The 23,693-nt window shown below is 41.4% G+C and overlaps 2 protein-coding genes across 2 annotated transcripts in view; both read right to left on the reverse strand.

Moving 5' to 3' along the window:
- Positions 1-295: 295 nt before the first annotated feature.
- Positions 296-23,183, reverse strand: LOC134489060 (zinc finger protein 708-like). The gene is made up of 5 exons (XM_063291489.1): positions 22,609-23,183; positions 5,288-5,402; positions 5,093-5,160; positions 4,631-4,760; positions 296-2,900 (listed from the first exon to the last, which is right to left on the reverse strand). Exons 1-5 carry the CDS (start codon positions 23,146-23,148, stop codon positions 1,090-1,092), a joined length of 2,664 nt encoding a protein of 887 aa, XP_063147559.1. The 5' UTR covers positions 23,149-23,183; the 3' UTR covers positions 296-1,089.
- Positions 15,653-23,693, reverse strand: part of LOC134489058 (zinc finger protein 91-like) — a 77,516-nt gene continuing 69,475 nt past the window's right edge. The window contains exon 7 of the mRNA XM_063291487.1: positions 15,653-17,076. Within this exon, the coding sequence (XP_063147557.1) occupies positions 15,905-17,076 (1,172 nt within the window). The 3' untranslated portion in view covers positions 15,653-15,904. The remainder of the gene's footprint in view (positions 17,077-23,693) is intronic.

The following is a 23,693-nucleotide window of genomic DNA, read 5'->3' on the forward strand; positions in this document are numbered from 1 at the left end:
TTTGTTCTATCTTTGATCTTTTACTTTTTCTTACTTTCTATTACTATTAGTTTATCTTCTTTCTAAAAAATTAATAAAATTATATTGAAAAACAAAAGAATCTGAAGATATATGCTCCAAATTTTTAAAGTAGGTTTTCTTAATTACATATTATTTTCTTTTGGTCCCCACTGATTTCCAAAGGTGTCCCTTCTTGCTTGATCGTTTACAGTGTCAGCAAACTGGAGTCATTTTCAATCTCATTCTCCTGAGTATCCCTAACTTGGGATGGATGGACCGACAGAAGGAAGGAAGGAAAACTTCAAAGCACAAATCCTTTTAGTTGTCACTTTTAATTCAGTATCACAATTATTCAATGGGACAGTTCAATATCACATTCCCTCTCTCTGTATACTTTGATGAAACTTGAGTCCCCTTTGGATTATAATATTGCTTCAGACCCCAAAATCTCTCTGGTGCACCATTTCCAACACTTTGTGAGGATAGAGAAGTGTAGGATCCTCTGATAAACTGTGAGTGTCTTAAGGAATGAGAAAGGGAGGGGGAAACAATTGTAAGTAGACTAGGCAAAAGAAGGAAATTTAAATTCTGAGGAGTGACTGTGGATCAGCTGAATTTCTAACTGCATGTCTGCTAGAGCAAAAGCAACACTTTGTCTTGAAGAGTTGCATCAGGGAGATGCACTTGTTTCTACCACCTGGGGAAGCAGCACCTATTAAATGTCTGCCTATTCACATCCCTCCCAGAACCATGATGAACTGGAAACTAGAACGAACATAAACTTAAGATTTTCTCTTATTGATGTGCAGTACCATTGGCTACCTAAAATGATAACATCTTAAAAATCTGTTCATAATTAAAATGGCACATGCCCATTGTTTTTGTTTCAAGTTCATATCTCGGGCTGCCAGTTCTGAGCGTCACACTCAAAAAAACCTTCCTAGTCGTATAAATAAATAGGAATCGCATAGATTTAACCAAGTAAATCTAGAATTTAGATGGATTCTCATCCAAACAGATCTGTGCATGGGAAATTAGGTCACTGCTCTTCCTGAAGCTCTTTCCATGCCCCACACATTTACATGGTTTCTATTTTGTGTGGATCCTTTTATGGGAAGTAAGGGAACCACTATGACTGAAGCTCTTTCCACACTCCACACATTTATATGGCTTTTCCCCTGTGTGGATCCTTTTATGTCTCATAAGGGATGCATTTTCACTGAAGCACTTTCCACACTCTCTGCATTTATATGGTTTCTCCCCTGTGTGGATCCTTTTATGGGAAATAAGATAACTGCTCTGAATAAAGGTCTTTCCACACTCGACACATTTATATGGCTTCTCCCCTGTGTGGATCCTTTTATGTCTCATAAGTGATCCATTTTCACAGAAGCCCTTTCCACACTCCATGCATTTATATGGTTTCTCCCCTGTATGGATCCTTTTATGAGAAGTAAGATTACTGTTATGGGTAAAACTCTTTCCACACTCCATGCATTTATATGGCTTCTCCCCTGTGTGGATTCTTTTATGGGAAGTAAGTTCACTGCTAAGAGTAAAGCTCTTTCCACAGGCCACACATTTATATGGTTTCTCCCCTGTGTGGATCCTTTTATGGTAAGTAAGGGAACCACTATGACTGAATCTCTTTCCACAGTCTGTGCATTTATACGGCTTCTCCCCTCTGTGCATCCTTTCATGGGAAGTAAGATTACTGTGTTGGCTGAAGCCCTTTCCACACTCCATGCATTTATATGGCTTCTCCCCTGTGTGGATCCTTTTATGGGAAGTAAGTTGACTGCTCTGAATAAAGGTCTTTCCACACTCCATGCATTTATATGGCTTCTCCCCTGTGTGGATCCTTTTATGGGAAATAAGTTCACTGCTATTAGTAAAGCTCTTTCCACAGGCCACACATTTATATGGTTTCTCCCCTGTGTGGATCCTGTTATGGTAAGTAAGGGAACCACTATGACTGAAGCTCATTCCACACTCCATGCATTTATATGGCTTCTCCCCTGTGTGGATCCTTTTATGGGAAGTAAGTTGACTGCTCTGAATAAAGGTCTTTCCACACTCCATGCATTTATATGGCTTCTCCCCTGTGTGGATCCTTTTATGGGAAATAAGTTCACTGCTATTAGTAAAGCTCTTTCCACAGGCCACACATTTATATGGTTTCTCCCCTGTGTGGATCCTGTTATGGTAAGTAAGGGAACTGCTATGACTGAAGCTCTTTCCACATTCTCTGCATTTATATGGTTTCTCCCCTGTATGGATCCTTTTATGGGAAGTAAGATTTCTGAGTTGGCTGAAGACCTTTCCACACTCCATGCATTTATGTGGTTTTTCTCCTGTGTGGATCCAGTTATGGGAAGTAAGCTGAATGCTCTGAATAAAGGTCTTTCCACACTCCATACATTGATATGGCTTCTCCCCCGTATGGAGCCTTTTATGGGAAGTGAGATGACTGCTATAAGTAAAGGTCTTTCCACACTCAGTGCATTTATATGGCTTCTCTCCTTTGTGGATCCTTTTATGAGATGTAAAGGACCCATTTTCACAAGAAAGAGGGAAGGTCCAATTGTATTTTTTTCCATTGTCTCTAGATATATAACCTTCCCCTTTGGTTTGAGTTGGATAGTGTTCATTTGCATCTAATTTTTCTTTGAGTAATCTTACACTTTTCCCAGTATATTTTTTCTTTTTTTTTCCTTGATGGGCAAGAATGTCTTGCATCTGAACATTTATGGAAGTTGAGCTTTCCTTATTCCAATTATCTGAGTGGTTTCTCTCATGCCTTCCTTGTTCCATTTGAATTGCAGGCTTTTCCGTTCCATCCCCCTGCCTGATCATTTGGGATGGTTCACTGGAATCCTTTTTCTCCTGCCCAATATTACCTTCAAAGGAAAAGAGAAATGAAAATGAAAGCAAGGTTAGGGAAAAAGATTATCGTGTAGGAAGTCATCTGAATTTCCTTCTGAAATTTTGCCAAATTCCTTTTTTAAAATAGTTTTTATTGAAGCTTTTAAACGAGAAGATTAAAAGTAACACAAACTAATAGAATGAATGAATGAATGAATGAATGAATGAATGAAAGAAAGAAAAGGGGAAAAAAAGGAAATCAAAGAAAAAGCAGGAAGTGCAAGAAAAAAGTTAAAGAATAATAGAAAAGAACAAAAAGAAATATACAAGGAAGTGGCTTTTGATATTCTTCATAGCAGTTATAAGTACAATACATTTCAACCTCTCTCTCTAACAATACATCGTATTACTCTTCTTTCTATAATCTGTCCTGTCTAATCATCAAAACCATAAATCACAAATTCATTTTTTTCATTTTTATGAAAAAAGTCCATAAGAGGCTTCCAGTCACCAAAAAATGTAGATAGTGTCTGTTCTCTAGTCAAAAAAGTCAATTTATCCATTTCAGCAAAATCTGTCAACTTCACCAACCATTCTTCCACAGTGGGTAGTGTTGAATCTTTCTATCTCTGTGCATATAATAATTTTGCCAAATTCCAGTATGTTCTTACAATGGCCAATTCTTACAATGGCATGGCATTGAAATGGTAATTTCTATATTCATGAGCCATAAAAGCTTTAAAACATCTAAAGCATCCTTTTTGTTTATAATTATCCATACTTATTCTAATCCCACCCAGAGTCAGCTCTGAGTTAAGGAAGAATCAGGGGAACATCCAAGGAGGTATTAGGAGAAAAACCTAACATTTACTGGAGAGGGTCCAATTCCAGGAGAGACCTGTGAGAGCTAAATCAGTTTTGAAACTCGTCCTTTTCTTCCTACCCAAACTATCTTTCATTTGCTATTCATTTTTCTCTTGACAAAATCACACAGTTGCAGAGGGAGAGAAAAAAATAACTGAAGTTCTTCTAGTAACCCTAGACAGCATGTCTGCAATGGAAGAACAGCACCATTTCACCCCTATTCCCTAGGCTGAGGACAGAAATGAAAAGCAAGGAAAGTCATTAACCCAAAAGCCTGCATAAATGACAATCCTTCAGAGGACATACAGGGAAGCTTCTGGGCCCAAAAAGCTGAAATCAGTGTGATGGAGTTTAGCCTCTCCTCAAGCCAAGGACTTAGTCTGATATGGTTAAAGAGAGATGGAAAAATTCACCGGATGAGAAATGCAAGGGATGCATCTATGCAGAGAGCCACTGACCTATTTCCTTCCTTCCTTCCTTCTCCCACCCAGGAGATGACACCTATATGAAGATTTTTTAATCAGAAATAACTAATGGTTATTGAAGTTACCTTAGAGAGAGAGGCTAAAATTTTTAATATTTTTAAATCAGAAATAACTGATAGTTAACTGAAGTAACCTTAGAGAGAGAGGCTAAAATAAAATTGCATTTAGAACTGCTGTTAAGAAGATTGGAAGCTACTTCTTTATTACTTTTTATTTTTTCCTTTTCTGTTTACTCCTTTCTTTATACTTTTTTCTTATTCACTTTTTACTCTCCCCTTCAAAACTTGTATTGTTTTTACTCTGATAAAGTTGCTTTAATAACATTACAATAATAATTTAAAAAATACTGTAGTTGATGGCATCTCACTACAAAATGTCTTCCTGAACTTTCTGATTGGATAGTAGCAAACCCTTACCCAGAGAGGCCACGTTCCTACAATTTTCCAGCATGACTTCCCAATGCAGCGCTTTTTGGTGAGGATCCAGCTGAGACCACTCCTCCTCGGAGAAACACACAGCCACCTCCTCGAAGGACACAAGGCCCTCCTGCAGAAGGAAAAGGAGAACAGAGCAGGCCCAGGAGGATTTGCAAGATCTGTCCTATTGTTCACAATTCCCAAAGCAAACATATGCACTACATTAAATGGCTATGCTTGGTAGGATTCCAAGGTTGAGGTGAGAAAATGGAAAGAGCCAAAATTTATTGACTGAAGAGATATTTCAGGCAGGTTTTATCAACTCGATTGATTCTGTAGGATTTTCAGTGCCATTCAGTGAAAGTAACTCCAGGTTCCCTCTGGATCGATTGATCTATCTTTTTGTACCTCTACCTCTTCCTCTCTCAATACAAATCTAATAAGTAAATTTCCTGCTCTTACTTGAGTTGGAGGTTCAACAACTGTTTCAGCTCCACCATAAGGAGGAGTCAACTTCATTCTATTCTTCCCTGTGAGGGAGACAGAATTTTAAAATGCATGATTAACTAAATAGGAGGAGGTATTCTACAGAAGAGAATACAAAGAGAAGATGAGACAGCTGGGATCTCTCTGGGGAATGGGAGGAGCTTGTATTACCTCCTGAGGTGTCCTGATTTGGATCTTCCTGAGAGAAACTCCTGAAAAACAGCTCCTGAGGGGGGTTTGATCGATTCCTCCTTCCCTCAGCATCTCTGATCTCCACAGCGAAGGGCTTGAAAGAGTAGGCAGGAGAAAAGAAGAAGAATTAATAGACACCACACAACATGAACTGGATTCTTGTTCTCTGAACACAACTTCAAAGCCCCAATGTCCAGCGGTGAGGCTGGAAAGTAAGAAAAAAGCAGCTGTCCCAAATCTGTCTTCTGGAATGGATAACAGAACAAGGTCCTGCAAGAATGAGTGAAACATCTCCACATATTATGAATGCTAGAGAACTCTGGTAGGGAGGGGTTAAGAATTCAAACACATTGTTTATTCCCTTCTGGACTCCCAACATGAAGGTCTCTCACCTGCAACTTCACCTGCTCCTTCTGCTCCTCTGCCTGGCTCAGGAGGAAGCCTTCCACCAGGGCCACTGCCTGGGAACTGGTCTCTGCCCCACACTCCCGCACCCAGCTCTCCATCTGCAGGGGCAGGAGGGCCAGGAACTGTTCCAGGACAACCAGGTCCAGCATCTGCACTTTTGTGTGCTTTTCTGGACTCAACCATCGACTGCAAAAGTAGTGGAGTCGGCTGCAAAGTCCTCGGGGACCCTCAGCCTCCTGATATCGGATGCTCCTGAAGTCCCAGGGCTGACCTTCTGAACGGATGGTTTCCTCCTCCAGGATCTTCTGCCCAGTTCTTGCCCAGATCTCCCCACAGCTCCCACGCTGAACAGCAGAAGGGCCTTTTCCAGTTCCCTCACCTGCTAAAGGTTGTATCTCCATTCTTGCTCTGTCCTGTAATGCAACTCCAAATGGATCCAAGGAATCTTGTGAATCTCCAAACGCCTTTTCATTCATGTTCATAGGACTGTTCCTGTAGCTGCAGGAGTGGTCACAGCAGGCCATTCAGCCCTCCTTGCCCAAGAGATAATTTTGTCTGTATATCATGATGTACAAATGGCTTCAAGTTAGTCTATTTGAAATGGAAAAGAAAATAAATTTAAGAATTAGAAAGTGATGAATTTAACCATTCAACAACACTCTACCCTGTAGAAAGAAGTATTTTTCTGAGCTGGTATAGGCTGCAGTGGTATTGAGCATATAGGTTCTGTGTTTGTGTGTGTGTTGCAAAATATGGGATTGACTTCCACCATGGACTTGGAACATTGAATAAATGTATTTCAGAGCATTTCTATTTCTCTGTTCTCACAAAGAAGGGCTTGCTTTTTAAAACCTAGATCTACATTTACCTACAAGCAGGGTTCACACAACATGCCAAACCCCAAACAGATTAACAAAGCATGAAAGTTTACAGTAGTTCTCATCAAATGAAATGCCAATGAAATGATCCTGCCTTAGCATGTTCCAGTTCCCTTTCTTCAGGGTTTGCTTTGGAAGAGCCAAGGCACACTATTACATGCAGGCAGGTTCACCCGACATGCCCTAAGCCCAGACAGCTCCACCAGCCGCAGGGGCTGAGTTCACACAAGACACAGGGCTTGAAAGAAGGTAGCGGAGGATGATGTCCTTGTTCACTCACCCTCCTAAGGCATGTTGAACTGCAGAGCATGCAACCCTCTTTTAGCCTCATCCAGCACATGGTGAGAATGGAGGCACAATCTTTTGCATTTCCTTCCTTGCTTCTTTCCTGCTTGAGATTTGCAATGCAAACTCCCCACACACACACACACACACAAAGGTCAGGGGCTTTTTCCAGGAAATGGGGCCTGATCGTCCTTCCTGGGGATCCTGGATATCTTCCTTGGGAGAAATACCGCTGGTCTGGAGCTCTGCTTTCCCCCCTCCCTGTTACGTCCATGGAAAGGGCGGAAGTGGAATATGGGATCCGGGCTCTCCCATTCCCAGGACTCCGAAGATTGAACCTGGAGGAGGACTTGGCACGTGTCTCTTCCTTCCCCAGCACGAGAACCCCCTGCCTCCCTTTGCACGGGAAGAGGTGCCCCACTCACCCAGGGCACGTCTGAACCTCCTCTTTACAAGACTTTCCCGCAGCCCTTTTATGCAAACTCCTGCGGAGCTCAAAGGGTTAAAGGGAGAGAGTGCCGCGTCCTAAACAGGGAAGACTGAGTGATGTCACTCCCTTCCCACCCTCCAGCCGCCCAATGCCGAAGCTCTTGGTGTTCCCTTCTCTGTGCAGAGGGAGCCCCCTGGTGGATTCTGTGTGCAGTGCAGGTGGGGGAAACGCAGTTCTCGGTATAGAACAGGTTGCGGGAAGGAGGCGGAGGAAACCCTTCAGAAGTGGCTGCTCTGCCTTTGGCGATGGAGGCTAGAGAAAACCGGGAGAGGGATTAAAGCACACAGCAGGGCAAAAAACCATTCTGAAGGCAAGAAAAAACGCCAAGCTGCAGAAAGCCTTTGTTCTTTTCAAACTTGGCTGGAACTGGGATGAGCTGCTCAAGGTAAGTGCAACCTTCAAGCTATTACATTTATTTGGCTATTGTTTTAACTAAACTGTAGCTCTTCCAAAGAAAAGTGGGCAAAGATTCCCAAGGCAAGATGTGCCATGCTGATAGACTTCTACCCCAAAAGACTGAATGCTGTCATAAAATCAAAAGGTGCTTCAACAAAGTATTAGTTTATGGGTGTGCACACTTATGCAACCACGTTCGTCTAATTTTTTATTTTTTCACCCTAAAAGATTTCAGTTGTTTTTCAATTGAATTGTACAGCTTGTATGTTATAATAAAGGTGGAAAAAATTCTGAAGTGACTTATCTTGCTCTGATTTCTTTTTACATCTCAAAAACCTGGCATTTTAACAGGGATGTGACGGCTTTTTATATCCACTGTAGTTAAACAATAACCAAACAAGTGTAATAGACTGAAAGTTGCACTTATGTTGAGAAGCTCACTCCAGTTCCAACCAAGTTTGAAAAGAACAAAGCTTTTCTGCAACTTGGCGTTTTTCTTGCCTTCAGAATGGTTGCTTGCCCTGCTGTGTGGCTTCAATATTTCCCCTGGTTTCCTTCAGTGGCTTGGGGAAGGTATGGGACACATGGCAGGAGAAAAGCGCGGAGAGATGAAGGCCAGCAGTATGGAGCTTGAGGTGACATTTCTTAGTGACAGCAGCGGTGCTGGGGCTGAAGTAGAGGCCTGGGGGCAGTGGCAGCTGGCTGAGACTGCTCAGGCCTCAGGCCTCTGCTTCAGCACCAGTGCTGGTGCCAAGTGCTGCTGCGCAGAGTGACCAAAAGGGCCGAGATCGGAGGCAGGGGGAGATCGGCGGGGGGGAGTTTCAGGCCAGATGTGAAGGAAGACGGGGGCTTGCAGGGACTCAGGGAGGGAAGTGACAGGTTAGGAAAATTAAAGATTTCCATTGATTTTTATTTAGTTCAATTTATACAGCCGCCCTTCTCAAATTCAAGACTCTGGGTGGCTGATAGTGGTTTGAAACACCAAGTATCAGCCCATAACAGTAAGAATAATCCTGAAGAAAAGATCCTGAAGAAAAAGAAATATCGAAAGAAAACAATTTCCGAATAAAAAAGCTCAAACTCATGGATTTTCTAGAAATGTTACCTCAAAACAAGGCGTGGTGAAGAAAGGAAGAGTGGGAGAATGGCGTCTCCTATGTGACGGGAGAAAAGGTGGAATTACAAAGGCAGGAAGGCAAAGAGTGAAAAGTGAATATAAAGCCCAAATCATGAGGCAAAATAAATAAATAAAATCTGTTTTACTTAGGGGTTGAGTAGGGAATACGCCTCAGGAAATATGAGTAGGAAGCTTAAGTCCTCTGGAGAATTTAAGGCAGCCAGAATATCTTCAGATTTATTTATTTATTTTCTATCCCACCTTTATTATTTTTATAAATAACTCAAGGCTGCGAACAAACCAAATATTCCTGGTTTCTAGCCTGGTTCCTTAACCACTAGACCAAACTGGCTGTCCATGAATAGACAGAGAAAATGAAAGTGCAAATTTTGTTTTATTGGTTTGAAGACATCTGTTTGCATCTGCAGGTGACAACAAGCAAGCAAGAAAGTTGTTTAGTTACAATTAGCAAAACAAAGAATTTAAATAAAGGGGGAAAAGTGGTTTAAAAGCAATTTAAATAGAATGGAGTTAGCCTCTGTTTCAGCCCATTTCTTTATCCTCTTTTTTTTCAAATAATTTTGTTAAGAACTAGACAACCCATGTCTTGTTGGGTCATCCTTTCAGAGATATTTCCTTTCGTAAACAGAAACAGAATGACCAGGGGCAGGCAAAAAAGCATTGGGAGCAGGAGCAACTTTCGACTTGCTGCCGGCTTCCTCATTGACTTTCCTTGTCAGAAATCTCCCTCCCTCCCCCCCTTCCCTTTCTTCCCACATATAATAAAGGGTTGCGCCATTTTCCCTCCTCTCATGACCCCCAGGAGAGCCCCGCTGAAGCCTCCTCCTCCTCCTCAGCTGAACTGAGGAACTGCCTGCCACTTTGCTTGATGGAGGTGGAGCAAAGGGAATCAGGGATCAAGAGGGAAACCTTCCCCTTCCCTCACAACCCTCAGGCAAGCCCCGCTGAAGCTGCCGCAGCCTCCTCTTTGGCTGACTGTCTGCCGCTTTGCTGGGGGGAGGTAGAAGAAAGGGAGCCACGGACTGTGAGGAAAACTGCACCCTGCTCCCTATTCTGGCATGTCCCCAAAGGTCCCCTCCCTCAAGGGGGAAGAGGGCCCACCCTCCCAGCCAGCCTTACCTTGCCAGAGGCATCCAAATCACTCCCTCGTCCTTTCCTCAATGTGCACCATCTTTAAGAGATTTCAAATTTCTGCCTCAGTTCCAAAGCAGCCAATTCCCAAATTTCAATCCCATGGGAGTAATGGGTCCTGGACTTGGGTGCATTCTGTGAGTTAGCTGATTTGAAGTACCTTGGTTCAAAAATTGTTGCCCTATGATGCACCATTTCACCCAATTTAAGGTTTCAAAGTATCAAAGACATGAGAGTTTTAGTAGTATATAGATTACAAATGAAAAGAATAAAACAGGAGTCACTTGTTGAGATGGGCAGCTATAGAGATCAAATAAATAAATAAATAAATAAATAAAAGCCAATACAAACAGAAAAATACAAAAAAGAAAAAAGTGTAAAAAAGAAAGTTAGTAACTTCCTTCTTCATCCCAGCAAGTAAAGACAATTTTATTAGCTTAGCACCATCTCTAGATATGACATAATCTCTCTACCATAATCTCATAACCCCACAACTCAACACTTAACTAAAAAATAAAATCCAAAAGTTTTGTCAATTGTTCCTTGTCAGCAAAAGTCCAGTAAAGGAAATCAAATATACTTTTCTCTTTTAGCCCTGATCAGATAAGCCAGCCTTGTATTCCTTCCCTGAATTTTTAAGGATCTTATTTTTTTAACCCCTTCAAAAAGAGTCCCAGAGCTAGTTTTTATTTTTTTTATTTATTTAATTTCTATAGCCACCCATCTCAACAAGTGACTCTATAGTTTTCTATAGAACTGTTTTTTAAACCAAGAATCTTTCAGAACTTTAACAGGTTTCTTCTGTATATCCAATAAGTAAAGCTTGTCCACTTGTTTGTCACTTCTTATAAAGTCCTTCATGATCTTAACAGAGCTCTTTTGCATATCCAGTAAGAAGGAGTTATGCAAATCAGTTTTCTAATTCAACATATGTACATCTCCTTTAGGGAATAAGTCATTCATCAGTTCCATTTGTGTGTCCAGTATATCTTTCTCCATGTCCTTGTCATTGCTTGCCACATTTAAATCTCCCTTCAAATTAATTTCACAATTATGAGTTGATACTTCTTCTTCTGTAACATCACTGCAACGTGCTCTATCTTATCAAGTAAATTTGCAGACCAGTATCCAAAAACTTTTAAGGATTTTTGCTCCATTCTTTTCTTTGTAAACCAAACAAATTTATTATCCTCTAGTTCTCTCTAGTGTCCAACCTTCAAGGCCTCCTTATCATATGTCTTCCTAGGAAAAGCCAGAACAGTCACCGTTTTCCATGGGAATGATTCTTCTAGTTAATTTAAAACTATAATTCCAAAACCATCTGGACCTTTAATCTGTTGTTAACTTTCTAAAATCCATATTCTAAGCACCCTTTTGCTGTATAACCCCAAAAATCATATATTTCCAAAATGTTTAAAATCAAATTTACACCATCTTTCTCCAAGGAGAAGGGAACTCACCCAATGAATACAATAAAACCTTACCAATCCAAAAGGTCTTAATCTTTCCAATACAGTAAAAAAAAAATCCAAAAAATGATTAAGAAATGAGGCTCAGTTGAGCTTTAGGCACTTAAAAGGCTGCATTACGAGTGTGAGCTTGATGGAATCCTGAGTCCCAGCCACTCAATTTGTAAGCCAACTGGAAAACAGCAATTCCTACAATCTACTTACAAAGAGCAGCTGTCCAGATTCACGTGGATAATCTCAATGATCTCTGCCTCCTCCAGAGAGATTTCGCTGGTCCGGATCCAACACCCAGCCACAATTCTCCTTGTAAATGCAGTCCCACTGCCAGCAGGATGTCAGCTCCCCATGGCACTCACAGGAAGTCTCCCCATTTCTTTATTCTCCAGTTTGACCCAGAATGAGCAGTATTTGAATAAACAGCTTTAAACCAGCAGGAGTCTGAAACCCTGAAGTATGCCCCCAACCCAAATTGTTCCAAAAAAATTATGTGTCACTAATTTTTAATGCAACTAAGGAGAAAGAGAATTTAATATATGCCTGGTAAATAACCATTTAATTGATTTTTAATTCATTTTATTTCAATCAAATTTAGACTTTTGCTTAGCCCACATCACACCCTAAAAAGGCAAAACATGGCCCTAATGCTGGAAAGCATTTTGCACATGGATTATGGGGCTTCTCTTCATTCTTTTGTGAGAGACGAATTCTTCATTCTGAAGCTCTTTCCACACATTAGACATTGATGTGTATGTGGTGATTCTCTCACATAAGGAGAGGCCTTTGACTGAGAAAGGTTCCATTTTCTGCATTCAAGCTGGTTGACTCAGGTCTTAGTTCTACACTGTGGATCTGAGTTTTGGTATCTTCACATCCCAGACAGTTCCCCTTCTCATTTCTGGGTGTTTAGTCGGGAGGAACTGAAGTAGTTTTCTGAAATAGCTTTTCTTAATGTCATATGATTTTATTTTGGCCCTCACTGATTTCCAAATGTCTCCCTTCTTGCTTGATTGTTTGCAACTTCAGCACACTGGAGTCACTTTAATTCTCATTCTCCTGAGTATCCCTAACTTGGAACAAAAGGAAAAGGAAGGGAGGGAGGGAGAAAGGAAGGGAGGTAATGAAAAATTCGAAGTACAAATCCTATTAGTTGTCACTTTTAATTCACTATTTCAATTATTCAATGGGACAATTTAATATCACACTCCATCTCACTCTGTAAACTTTGATGGAACTTGAGTTCCCTTTGGATTATAATATTGCTTCAGACTTCATAATCTCTCTGGTGCACCATTTCCAACTTTTTGTGAGGACAAAGAAGTATAGGGTCCTTTAATAAATTGTGATTGTATCAAGGAATGAGAAAGGGAGGGAGAAGGCCCCAGGTGTTGATACCATCCCTGCAGAATTCTGCAGCTTATACCACCCACAACCATCACAATCTTGTGCCAGAAAATCTGGGAATTTTCCACAATACATGGCCACAGGATTGGAAACACTCAGTGTTTATTCCATTGTCAAAAAAGAGTGACTCCAAGGATTGCTCCAGTTACTGCACAATTGTCCTCATCCCAAATGCTAGCAAGGTTCTCCTTAAGATCATACCACAAAGTCTGATACCAGCCATCAAAAGGGAATTACCAGATGTTGAAGCTGGCTTCAGAAGGGGTCATGGCACTTGTGACCATACAGGTATTGCAAATCTATGCTGGATCATGGAAAAAATCTCAGGAATATTAAAAGAACATCTCCATCTGCTTTATTGACTACAAGAAAGTCAATAAATTGACTTCGATTGTGTTGATCATGACAAGCTGTGGAGAGCCCTAGAATATATGTGGGCAAGTTGGTGCAGTCACTGTACACTAATCAGGAAGCCACTGTACAAACACCATATGGAGACACTGATTGGTTCAAGATAGAGAAAGGAGTGTGGCATGGTTGCATTCTTTCACCTTTCTTATTCAACCTGTATGCCAAACTGATCATGAGGAAGCTGGAACTTGAAAAATCAAAACTTGGAATAAAGATTGGAGAAAGATACATCCACAATCTTCTATATGCTGGCCACACAACTCTCCTCTCAGAAATCAAAGAAAGCTTGAAACATCTGATCAAAAGGATTAAAGTAGAAAGTGAGAAATTTGGCCTCTTCCTGAACATCAAAAAGACCAAGCTCATGGCCACTGCAAGGAATGGAATGTCAAAATAGCAATTGACAGCGAAGATATCAAATGATTGCCAGAACTCACTTTCCTAGGATTGCAGATTGATCAAAGCAGTGAATGCAGTCCAGAAATAAAGCGTCAAATCGCACTGGGTCGCACAGCAACGATGAGCATGAATCGAGTATGGCAAAGCAACAGATAAGTACTGGAGAGTATAAAACCAGACATATCGCTGGAAGGCAAAATTACAAAATTCTGCCATGCTTATTTCAGCCATGTCACACTGGAAAAGGTAGTTATGCTTGGAATGGTCAGCGGGAAAAGGAAACGAAGCCAAAAAACAGTGGATAGACACCATCAAAGCTGACACCAGCCAGAGCATAACTGAAAGAAACCGTACAAGATCAGAAAATCTGGAGAGAGCTGGTCCATAGAATCAGATATGATTGAATGGATAACATCATCATCATTGCTTCAGACCCCAGAATCTCTCTGGTGTACCATTTCCAACTATTTGTGGGAATAGAGAAGTGAAGGGTCCCCTGATAAACTGTGAGTGTATTAAAGAATGAGAATGGCAGGTGGAAACAACTGTAAGACGACTAGGCAAAAGAAGGAAAGTTTAAACTCTGGGAAGTGACTGAATCAGTTGAATTTCTATCTGTATGTCTGCTATAATGGAAGCAACACTAATAAAGCTTTGTCTTGAAGAGATGCATCAGGGAGATGCAGCTACTTCTGCTGCTTTAGGAGGCAGCACCTGTTAAACGTCTGCCTGTTCACATCCCTCCCAGAACCATGATCAAGTGGGAAGAACAAACAATGGGTGACCAGGAAGCTCACTTCTAAAACACAAAAAGACCACATCTTCATAAAATTGCATAGCCCAGAATCCGAGATGCCTAAAATTGCCATTTTCTTGGAACTGATCCCCAACTGGAAAGTGGAATAAATGTAAAGTTAAGGGAAAAAAAGATATTCTCTTACTGATGGGCAATACCTGTCCTGTCTCAGGCCAAGCAAAGACAAGTACACGGAGAGACAGTTGCAAACTTTTACTAGGTGAGTTTTAAGCAATAGCAAGCAGCAGAGGGAAAAGTATGTGCAAACGCACACAAGAGCAATCAAGTCCCCACAAGTCCAGCAAAACTTGCCTAAAAAGATAGTCCAAATTCAAGGGAGCAGGGACAAGAATGGTCAGGCAAATCCAGGGTTCCAAAGTGTTAGCGAGGTCGTCACCCAGTCCAGATTCAGAGTCACAGTCACACAGGTTCAAGTTCAAAGGCAAGGTATACAGCATCTGGGTTTGCGAATGGTTGTTTCCAGTGAAGCAGCTCAACCTCATAGCTCTTTTTAAATAAGAGCAGTCCCAGTCTGGCTCATTTAGGAGGGCAAGGCTGCTTCCTAGTGAGTAACCTTACTAATTCCTTTGCTGTGCTCTCTTTGCTGCCCGCCGGACTCTTGTGTTGAGAAGGGTGGTAATTCCGTGCCCTCATCTTCAGAGAATTGCGGCAGATGTCTCTGCTGATTGCTGGCCAGCCCCACCTCCTCTCCCTGCTCAGGCTGCATTTCATCTAGTGAGCCCAGCTGACTGTTCATTAACCACGGCCACTTCTGGAGCTGGCTGCCCTTCTACATCTGAATCTGACTCTGAATCTGAGGCCACCATGATAATAGCATTGTGGTGAAAGGTCCCCTGTGCGAGCACCGAGTCACATCTGACCCTTTGGGGGGACGCTGCTTTCGCGACATTTTCTTGGCAGACTATAGCAGGGTGGTTTACCATTGCCTTCCCCAGTCGTTGCCTATTCCAGCAAGCTGGGTACTCATTTCACCAACCTTGGAAGGATGGAAGGCTGAGTCGACCTGAGCTGGCTACCCGAGAGAATATCCAGCTTCTGCTGGGATCGAACCCGGGTCGTGGAGTTTTGCTTGCAATACTGCTGCCTACCCCTCTGCGCCACATGCGGCTCTGTTGACAATAGCATTGGCCACCTTCAAATGACAGTACCTCCGAAAATCCACAATTCATAATTAAAATGGCATGTGCTCATTGCTTTTGCGTTCATTGGTAAATTCATCTCCCTGGGGCTGCCAGTTCTGAGGGTCAGACTCAAAAAAACCCACTTGTTTTCCTAGTTCAGAATACATAAATAGTTAATGCAAAGATTTAACCAACTAAATCTAGAATTTACATGGATTCTCACACAACTGGAATTGGGTATGGGAAATTAGGTCACTTTCTACACTCCATGTATTTACATGGCTTCTCCCCTATGTGGATCCTTTTATGGCAAGTAAGTTGACCACTCTGAATAAAGGTCTTCCCACACTCTGTGCATTTATATGGCTTCTCCCCTGTGTGGATCCTTTTATGTTGAGTAAGGATACCGCTCTGAATAAAGGTCTTTCCACACTCTGTGCATTTATATGGTTTCTCCCCAGTGTGGATCCTTTTATGTCTCATAAGGGACCCATTTTCACTGAAGCCCTTTCCACACTCCATGCATTTATATGGCTTCTCCCCTGTGTGGATCCTTTTATGTCTCATAAGGGACCCATTTTCACTGAAGCCCTTGCCACACTCTATGCATTTATATGGCTTCTCCCCTGTATGGATTCTTTTATGAGATGTAAGGGACCCATTTTCACTGAAGCTCTTTCCACACTCCATGCATTTATATGGCTTCTCTCCTGTGTGGATCCTTTTATGGGAATTAAGATGACTCCTCTGAATAAAGTCCTTCCCACACTCTCTGCATTTATATCGCTTCTCTCCTGTGTGGATCCAGTTATGGGAAGTAAGATTTCTGAGTTGGCTGAAGCCCATCCCACACTCCATGCATTTATATGGCTTTTCCCCTGTGTGGATCCTTTTATGGTGAGTAAGTTGACCACTCTGAATAAAGGTCTTTCCACACTCCATGCATTTATATGGCTTCTCCCCTGTGTGGATCCTTTTATGTCTCATAAGGGAAACTTTTTCACTGAAGCCCTTTCCACACTCCGTGCATTTATATGGCTTCTCCCCTGTGTGGATCCTTTTATGTCTCATAAGGGACCCATTTTCACTGAAGCCCTTTCCACACTCCATGCATTTATATGGCTTCTCTCCTGTGTGGATCGTTTTATGAGAATTAAGCTGACTGCTATTAGTAAAGCCCTTTCCACACTCCATGCATTTATATGGCCTCTCCCCTGTGTGAATCCTTTTATGGGAATTAAAATTACCCTTCTGAGCAAAGCTCTTTCCACACTCAATGCATCTATATGGCTTCTCTCCTGTGTGGATCCTTTTATGGAGAGTAAGTTGACTCCTACAAGTAAAAGTCTTTCCACACTCCGTGCACTTGTATGGCTTCTCTCCTATGTGGATCCTTTTATGAGATGTAAGGGACCCATTTTCACAAGAAAGAAGGAAAGTCCAATTGTAATTTTTTCCATTGTCTTGGCATATATAATCTTCTCCTTGTTGCGCAAGAAAGTCTTGCATCTGAGCATCAATGGAAGGTGAGATTTCCTTAGTCCAATTATCTGAGGGGTTTCTCTCATGCCTTCCTAGTTCCATTTGAATTGCAGGCTTCTCTGTTCCATCTCCATACCTGATCAATTGGGATGGTTCACTGGAATCTTTATTCTCCTGCCCATCATTACCTTCAAAGGAAAGGAGAAATTAAAATGATAGGAAATTTAGGGGGAAAGATCCAACTGTAGGAAGTCATATGAATTTCCTTCTGAAATTTTGCCAAATTCCAATATATTAGTTTTGCATGCTTACAGTAGCATGGTATGGAAATGATAATTTCTACATTCATGAGCCATAAAAGCTTTGAAAATACCTAAAGCATCCTTTTTGTTTATAATTATCCGTACTTATTCAAATCCCACCCAGAGTCATCTCTGAGTTAAGGAAGAATCAGGGGAACATCCCAGGAGGTATAAGGAGAAAACCTAACATTTATTGGAAGGGGTTCTATTTCAGCAGAGACTTGTGAGAACTAAATCAATTTTGAAACTCATCCTTTTCTTCCTAGCCAAACGCCTTTCATTTGCATTACTTTTTTTCATAGTAAAATCACATCAATTGCAGAGAAAAAAACCTAGATTTCTTCTATTAACCCTAAACAGCATGTTTGCAATGGAAAAACAGCACCATTTAGCCCTTAATCTCAAGGTTCAGGACTGAAATGAAAAGGAAGAAAAGTCATTAATCCAAGCGCCTGAATAAATGACAGTCCTTCAAAGGACTGATAGGGAAGCATCAGGACCCAAAAAGCTGAACTCAATATGATGGAGTTCTGCATCTCCTGAAGCCAAGGAGCTTTTTGTCACTGATATGTTTAAATTCAAGTGGAAAAATTCACCAAATGAGAGATGGCACAGGGTGCATCTAAGCAGAAAGCCATTGACCTAAGAGACAGTTAAGAGGTAACATTAGAAATATATGGGAGATTTCGGAATATTAGAACCACATAATGAAAAAGAAGCTGCAGTGATCTTAGAACTGGACTTTCTTGTTTAAAATCTTGAAAGATATTATTTTGAACAGAATTGTATTAAATGGGTGAAATCGATCCACACTTTCCAAAAAGCACAAATAATTGTTAATGGAGAATTAACCAAACCTCGTGAGATACAAAAAGGGACAAGATAAGGATGCCCTTTGCCCCACTGCTGAGGGCATTTGCTGAGGATTTGGTGGTAATTCTGGAAGATTCTTTGGAGGGAATAGAAATACTAATGAAAGATTAAAGAAATTGGGCATTTTAGTGGGTCTTAAGATTAATAATCAAAAGACAAAGATGTTAACAAAAATATGAAAATGGAAGATCAAGTAGAATTGATGGGAACAACAGCTTTTAAGAGAGAGAAAAAAGTAAAATACTTGGGTATAACTATGACCAATATGAACTGCATGTTATTTCAAAATAATTATGTTAAGAGGGGCCACGGTGGCTCAGTGGTTAAGACGCTGAGTCAGAGGAACATTACGGTTGGCAGCTCGGCAGTTTGAAACCCGAGAGCGCAAGCTGTGTGATGGGGTGAGCGCCTGTCAACTTGTCCCAGCTCCTGCTAACCTAGCAGTTCGAAAGCATGTAAATGGAAGTAGATAAATAACTACTTTGGTGGGAAAAATAACAGGGACATGAAAGGAGCCCCATAGGGCGTCCCCCAGGAAACTGTGACGTCACCAGCAAATCCTTTCAATACAGAATTCCTTGGTAGATTCTTCTGACACGGAAAAAAAAATTAAGATATGGAATGCAATTAAGAAGGATATGTAAAAATGGGAGTTTTACTGTAAACCTCCCAGAGTCCCCCTCTTTGGGGGGAGATGGGCGGTGATAGAAAGTTGAATAATAAATAAATAAATAAATAAACCATCACTGTTGCGGAGAATTTCTGTGATAAAAATGAATGTTTTGCCTAGAATGATGTTTTGGTTTCAAACAGTACCTATTTTGACAACTGATGTACCATTTAAGCATGGCAGAAAGAGATATCTAGGTTTGTACGGAAAAAAGCCACAGGTTAAATATAAAATTATCCAAGATGCAAAGGAAAAAGGAGGATTGGGTCTGCCTGATTTGAAACTGTACATTGCAGCCTGCTGTTTCGTTTGGTTTCGATGTGGGTGTTGCTGAGAAATAAGAGAATTTTAGATGTTGATCAGCATGACCTGAGGTTTGGATGGCATGGATATTTGTGGTACGATAAAGTTATGATTAACGTAGATTTTAAAAACCATTATGCTAGAAGTGCCATATTGAGAATATGGAAGAGATACAAACCTAGACTGGGCCCAAAAAAACTCTTTATGGTTCTTGGCACAAGAAGCATTTTATGGAAGAGCAGCAGCAGGCAAAGACTAATTGGTAACACATCGAGAGCAATTAGAACATGAGCAAGGGGAATACAAAATGACGTCGAGAGAGCAATTGACGGCAGAGGGAAATAGTTGTCAATGTTTTTCATATTTACAGTTATCAGAAAGGTTCAAGGTAAATAAAAGGACCTGTGGTACTGAACAACATAAGGCAGAATTTGAACCTGAATTATGTACAAATGATGAACGTGTAATTGCTAAACTGTATAAACAGGTTAAAACATGTATGATAAAATGGGCAAGAATTTTGGTCCTAATATACAGGTGGAGCAATGGGAAAATGTGGGGTTGAAAGGACTGAAATTTATGTTACGTTGTAATCTAAAACAGAACTTTTACAAAATCATGTACTGTTGGTATATCAGACCAGAAAAATTACCAAAAATGTATAAAGGTACTTCAAATTTATGTTGGAAATGTGGATAACATGAAGGGTCATTTTGTCATGTTCGGTGGACTTGTAAGAAAGCTAGAAAATTTTGGATTCGAATAAATACAGTGATACAGAGAATTTTAAAGATCAATATCCAACTGAAACCAGAACACTTTCTGTTGGGACTCATGGATAGACAGCTGGAAAAGAGTCATGGAAGATTGTTTCTGTATATGGTAACTGCAGCAATACTATTATATGCACAAAGATGAAAGGACTCTGAAATACCTACAACACAGGAATGGTTGGTGAAGATGACAGAATTTGCAGAGATGGCCAAATTGACTTGCTTGATTAGAGACGGGACAATATCTACACTTATTAGGGACTGGAAACCCCTTATGGACTTTTTGCTGAAAAGAGAAAAAAATAAACTTGAGATCAATGGGTTTGAAGATAAGAAAGGATAACTAGGATGTTACCTTAGAGAGAGATAGGCTAAAATATAACTGCATTTAGAACTGCTGTTAAGAAGATTGGAAGCTACTTCTTTATTATTTTTTTCTTTTTCTGTTTACTCATTTCTTTATACTTCTTTCTTATTCACTTATTACTTTATCTTCTTTATCTCCCCTTCAAAACTTGTATTGGTTTTACTCTGATAAAAATTCTTTAATAAGATTACAACAATAAAAAAAAGTTGATGGCATCTCACTACAAAATGTCTTCCTGAATCCTCTGATTGGAGAGTAGCAAACCCTTACCCAGAGAGGCCACGTTCCTACAATTTTCCAGCGTGACTTCCCAATGCAGCGCTTTTTGGTGAGGATCCAGCTGAGACCACTCCTCCTCGGAGAAACACACAGCCACCTCCTCGAAGGACACAAGGCCCTCCTGCAGAAGGAAAAGGAGAACAGAAGAGCACCAGGAAGGTTTGCAAGATCTGTCCTATTGTTCACAATTCCCAAAGCAAACATATGCACTACATTAAATGGCTATGCTTGGTAGGATTCCAAGGTTGAGGTGAGAAAATGGAAAGAGCCAAAAGTTATTGACCGAAGAGATATTTCAGGCAGGTTTTATCAACTTGATTGATTCTTCAGGACTTTGTGCCATTCAGTGAAAGTAAGCCCACTTTCCTTCTAGATCGATCCATCCATCCATCCATCATCAAAAGACTCCTAGTGTCTGGAGAGAATCAACTGGCAGATGGGCCTTGGAAACCCACCTATCAGTGACTCCAATCCTTCCTCTGTTTGCAGAAGGAAATGGGTGGGGGATTCTTTCTAGCATTGCAGCAAATGGCCTCGGGTGTCCCCAGAAGAAGCAATCCTGTCCATGCTCGACACCTGCATGAAAGTGCTGGGAGAGCTCAGCCAGGGATTTGTGTGGGCTGCCATCCATGTCCAGAGAGAGACAACCCAGTTTCTGCTCCTCCTCAGATTGCAAGGAAGCTGCTAGTAGTCCAACCCATTGGCTGAACGGGAGATAAGAAGGGGGAGAAAATTTCCTGGGAAGGGCTTTTTTCAGCCTTTGTAAAGCTGGATTGTTTGGCCTCCAAATCCAGGCACAAATCAGAGGATTCGAACCTACTTTGCAAGCCAAAAGTGCCTTTATTCTGTGCTCTTTCAGAACAATGTTCACTTAGAGACGTTTCTGTCTGGCCACCTTCATTGGATTTCAATAGTCTGCCTTATCTTTTAATCTCATGGGCTTATTTTTCCTATCACTGGTTGCAAACAAGGCTTCTTAAAAATGGTCATATGCCAGTGTGAGTATTTCGTTCTTTTTGAGCAGCCTTGTACAATTCCAAGTCAAAGAACTACCAGATAATGGGTCTCTTCAAAGCTTTTATAAAAACTTAGTTATCGCAATCTAGGGAGAGCAACTAGCGCAAGGAGAGTTAAGTAATGGTTTTAAAAAATATTTCCTAATAAGAATCTCACTTGAATCTTCTATGTTTCTCAGGAATACAAAACTAACCCAGCCAAACAAGAGGGAAAAATGGAAAGAGAGAGTGCTACGTACACCACCTTGACTTTCTGAAGGAAAGGGAGAATACAAATCTAATTTCCTGCTCTTACTTGAGTTGGAGGTTCAAGCACTGTTTCAGCTCCACCATAAGGAATCAACAACTTCGTTTCATTCCTCCCTGTGAGGGAGAAAGAATTTTAAAATGCATAATTAATGAAATAGGAGGAGGTATTCTACAGAAGAGAATACAAAGAGAAGCTGGGATGTCTCTGGGGAATGGGAGGACCTTGTATTACCTCCTGAGGTGTCCTGATTTGGATCTTCCTGAGAGAAACTCCTGAAAAACAGCTCCTGAGGGGGACTTGATCGATTCCTCCTTCTCTCAGCATCTCTGATCTCCACAGCAAAGGGCTTGAAATAAATAATAGGCAGGAGAAAAGAAGAATAATTAACAGACACCACACAACATGAAGTGGATTCTTGTTCTCTGAACACAAATTCAAAGCCCCAACGTCCAGCGGTGAGGCTGGAAAGTAAGAAAGGAGCGGCTGTCCCAGATCTATCTTCTAGAATGGATAATGGAACAAGGTCCTACAAGAATGAGTAAAACATCTCCACATATTATGAATGCTAGAGAACTCTGGTAGGGAGGGATCAAGAATTCAAACACTTCCATTCAAACCCCTTCCCCATGAAGGTCTCTCACCTGCAACTCGACCTGCTCCTTCCGCTCCTCCGCCTGGCTCAGGAGGAAGCCTTCCACCAGGGCCACCGCCTGGGAGCTGGTCTCTGCCCTGCACTCCCGCACCCAGCTCTCCACCTGCAGGGGCAGGAGGGCCAGGAACTGCTCCAGGACAACCAGGTCCAGCATCTGCGCTTTTGTGTGCTTGTCCGGTCTCAACCATCGACTGCAAAAGTAGTGGAGTCGGCTACAAAGTCCTCGGGGACCCTCACCCTCCTGATATCGGATGCTCCTGAAGTCCCAGGGCTGACCTTCTGAACGGATGATTTCCTCCTCCAGGATCTCCTGCCCAGTTCTTGCCCAGAACTCCCCACAGCTCCCAGGCTGAACAGCAGGAGGGCCTTTTCCAGTTAATTCACTTCCTGAAGGATGTGTCTCCATTCTTTCCCTGTCCTGTAGCACAACTCCAAATGGGTCTAAGGAATCTTGTGGATCTCCGAACACCTTTTCAATCAAATTCATAGGACTGTTCCTGTAGTTGCTGGAATGTCCACAGCAGGCCATTCAGCCCTCTTTGCCCAAGAGATTATTTTGTCTGTAAAGGAGGATGTTCAGTATATCAGAAATGGAAAAGAAAATAAATACCAAGAATTAGAAAGTGGTAGATTTAACCATTGAACAACACGCATCCCCATGGAAGAGAGTTTTTTTCTGAACTGGTATAGGTTGTAATGGCATTGAGCAGATACGTGTTTGTGCGTTTATCTGTGTGGTGCAATATATGGGATTGACTTCCATCAAGGACTTGGAATACCCAAGAAATGCATCTCGGAGCATATTCTATTTCTTTTTTCTCACCTGGAAGGGGTTGCTTTTTAAATACCTAGATCTACATTTACCTACAAGGACAGTTCACACAACATGCCAAACCTCAAACAGGTTAACAAGCATAAAAGTTCAGTTCTCATCAGATGAAATGCCAGTGAAATGACCCTTGTTTAGGATGTTCCAGTTCCCTTTCTTCAGGGTTTGCTTTGGAAGAGCCAAGGCACGCTATTACACGCAGGCAGGTTCACACAACATGCCCTAAGCCCAGACAGCTCCACCAG

The sequence above is a fragment of the Candoia aspera genome, chromosome 2 (assembly GCF_035149785.1).
Source record: "Candoia aspera isolate rCanAsp1 chromosome 2, rCanAsp1.hap2, whole genome shotgun sequence".
NCBI lineage: Eukaryota > Metazoa > Chordata > Lepidosauria > Squamata > Boidae > Candoia > Candoia aspera.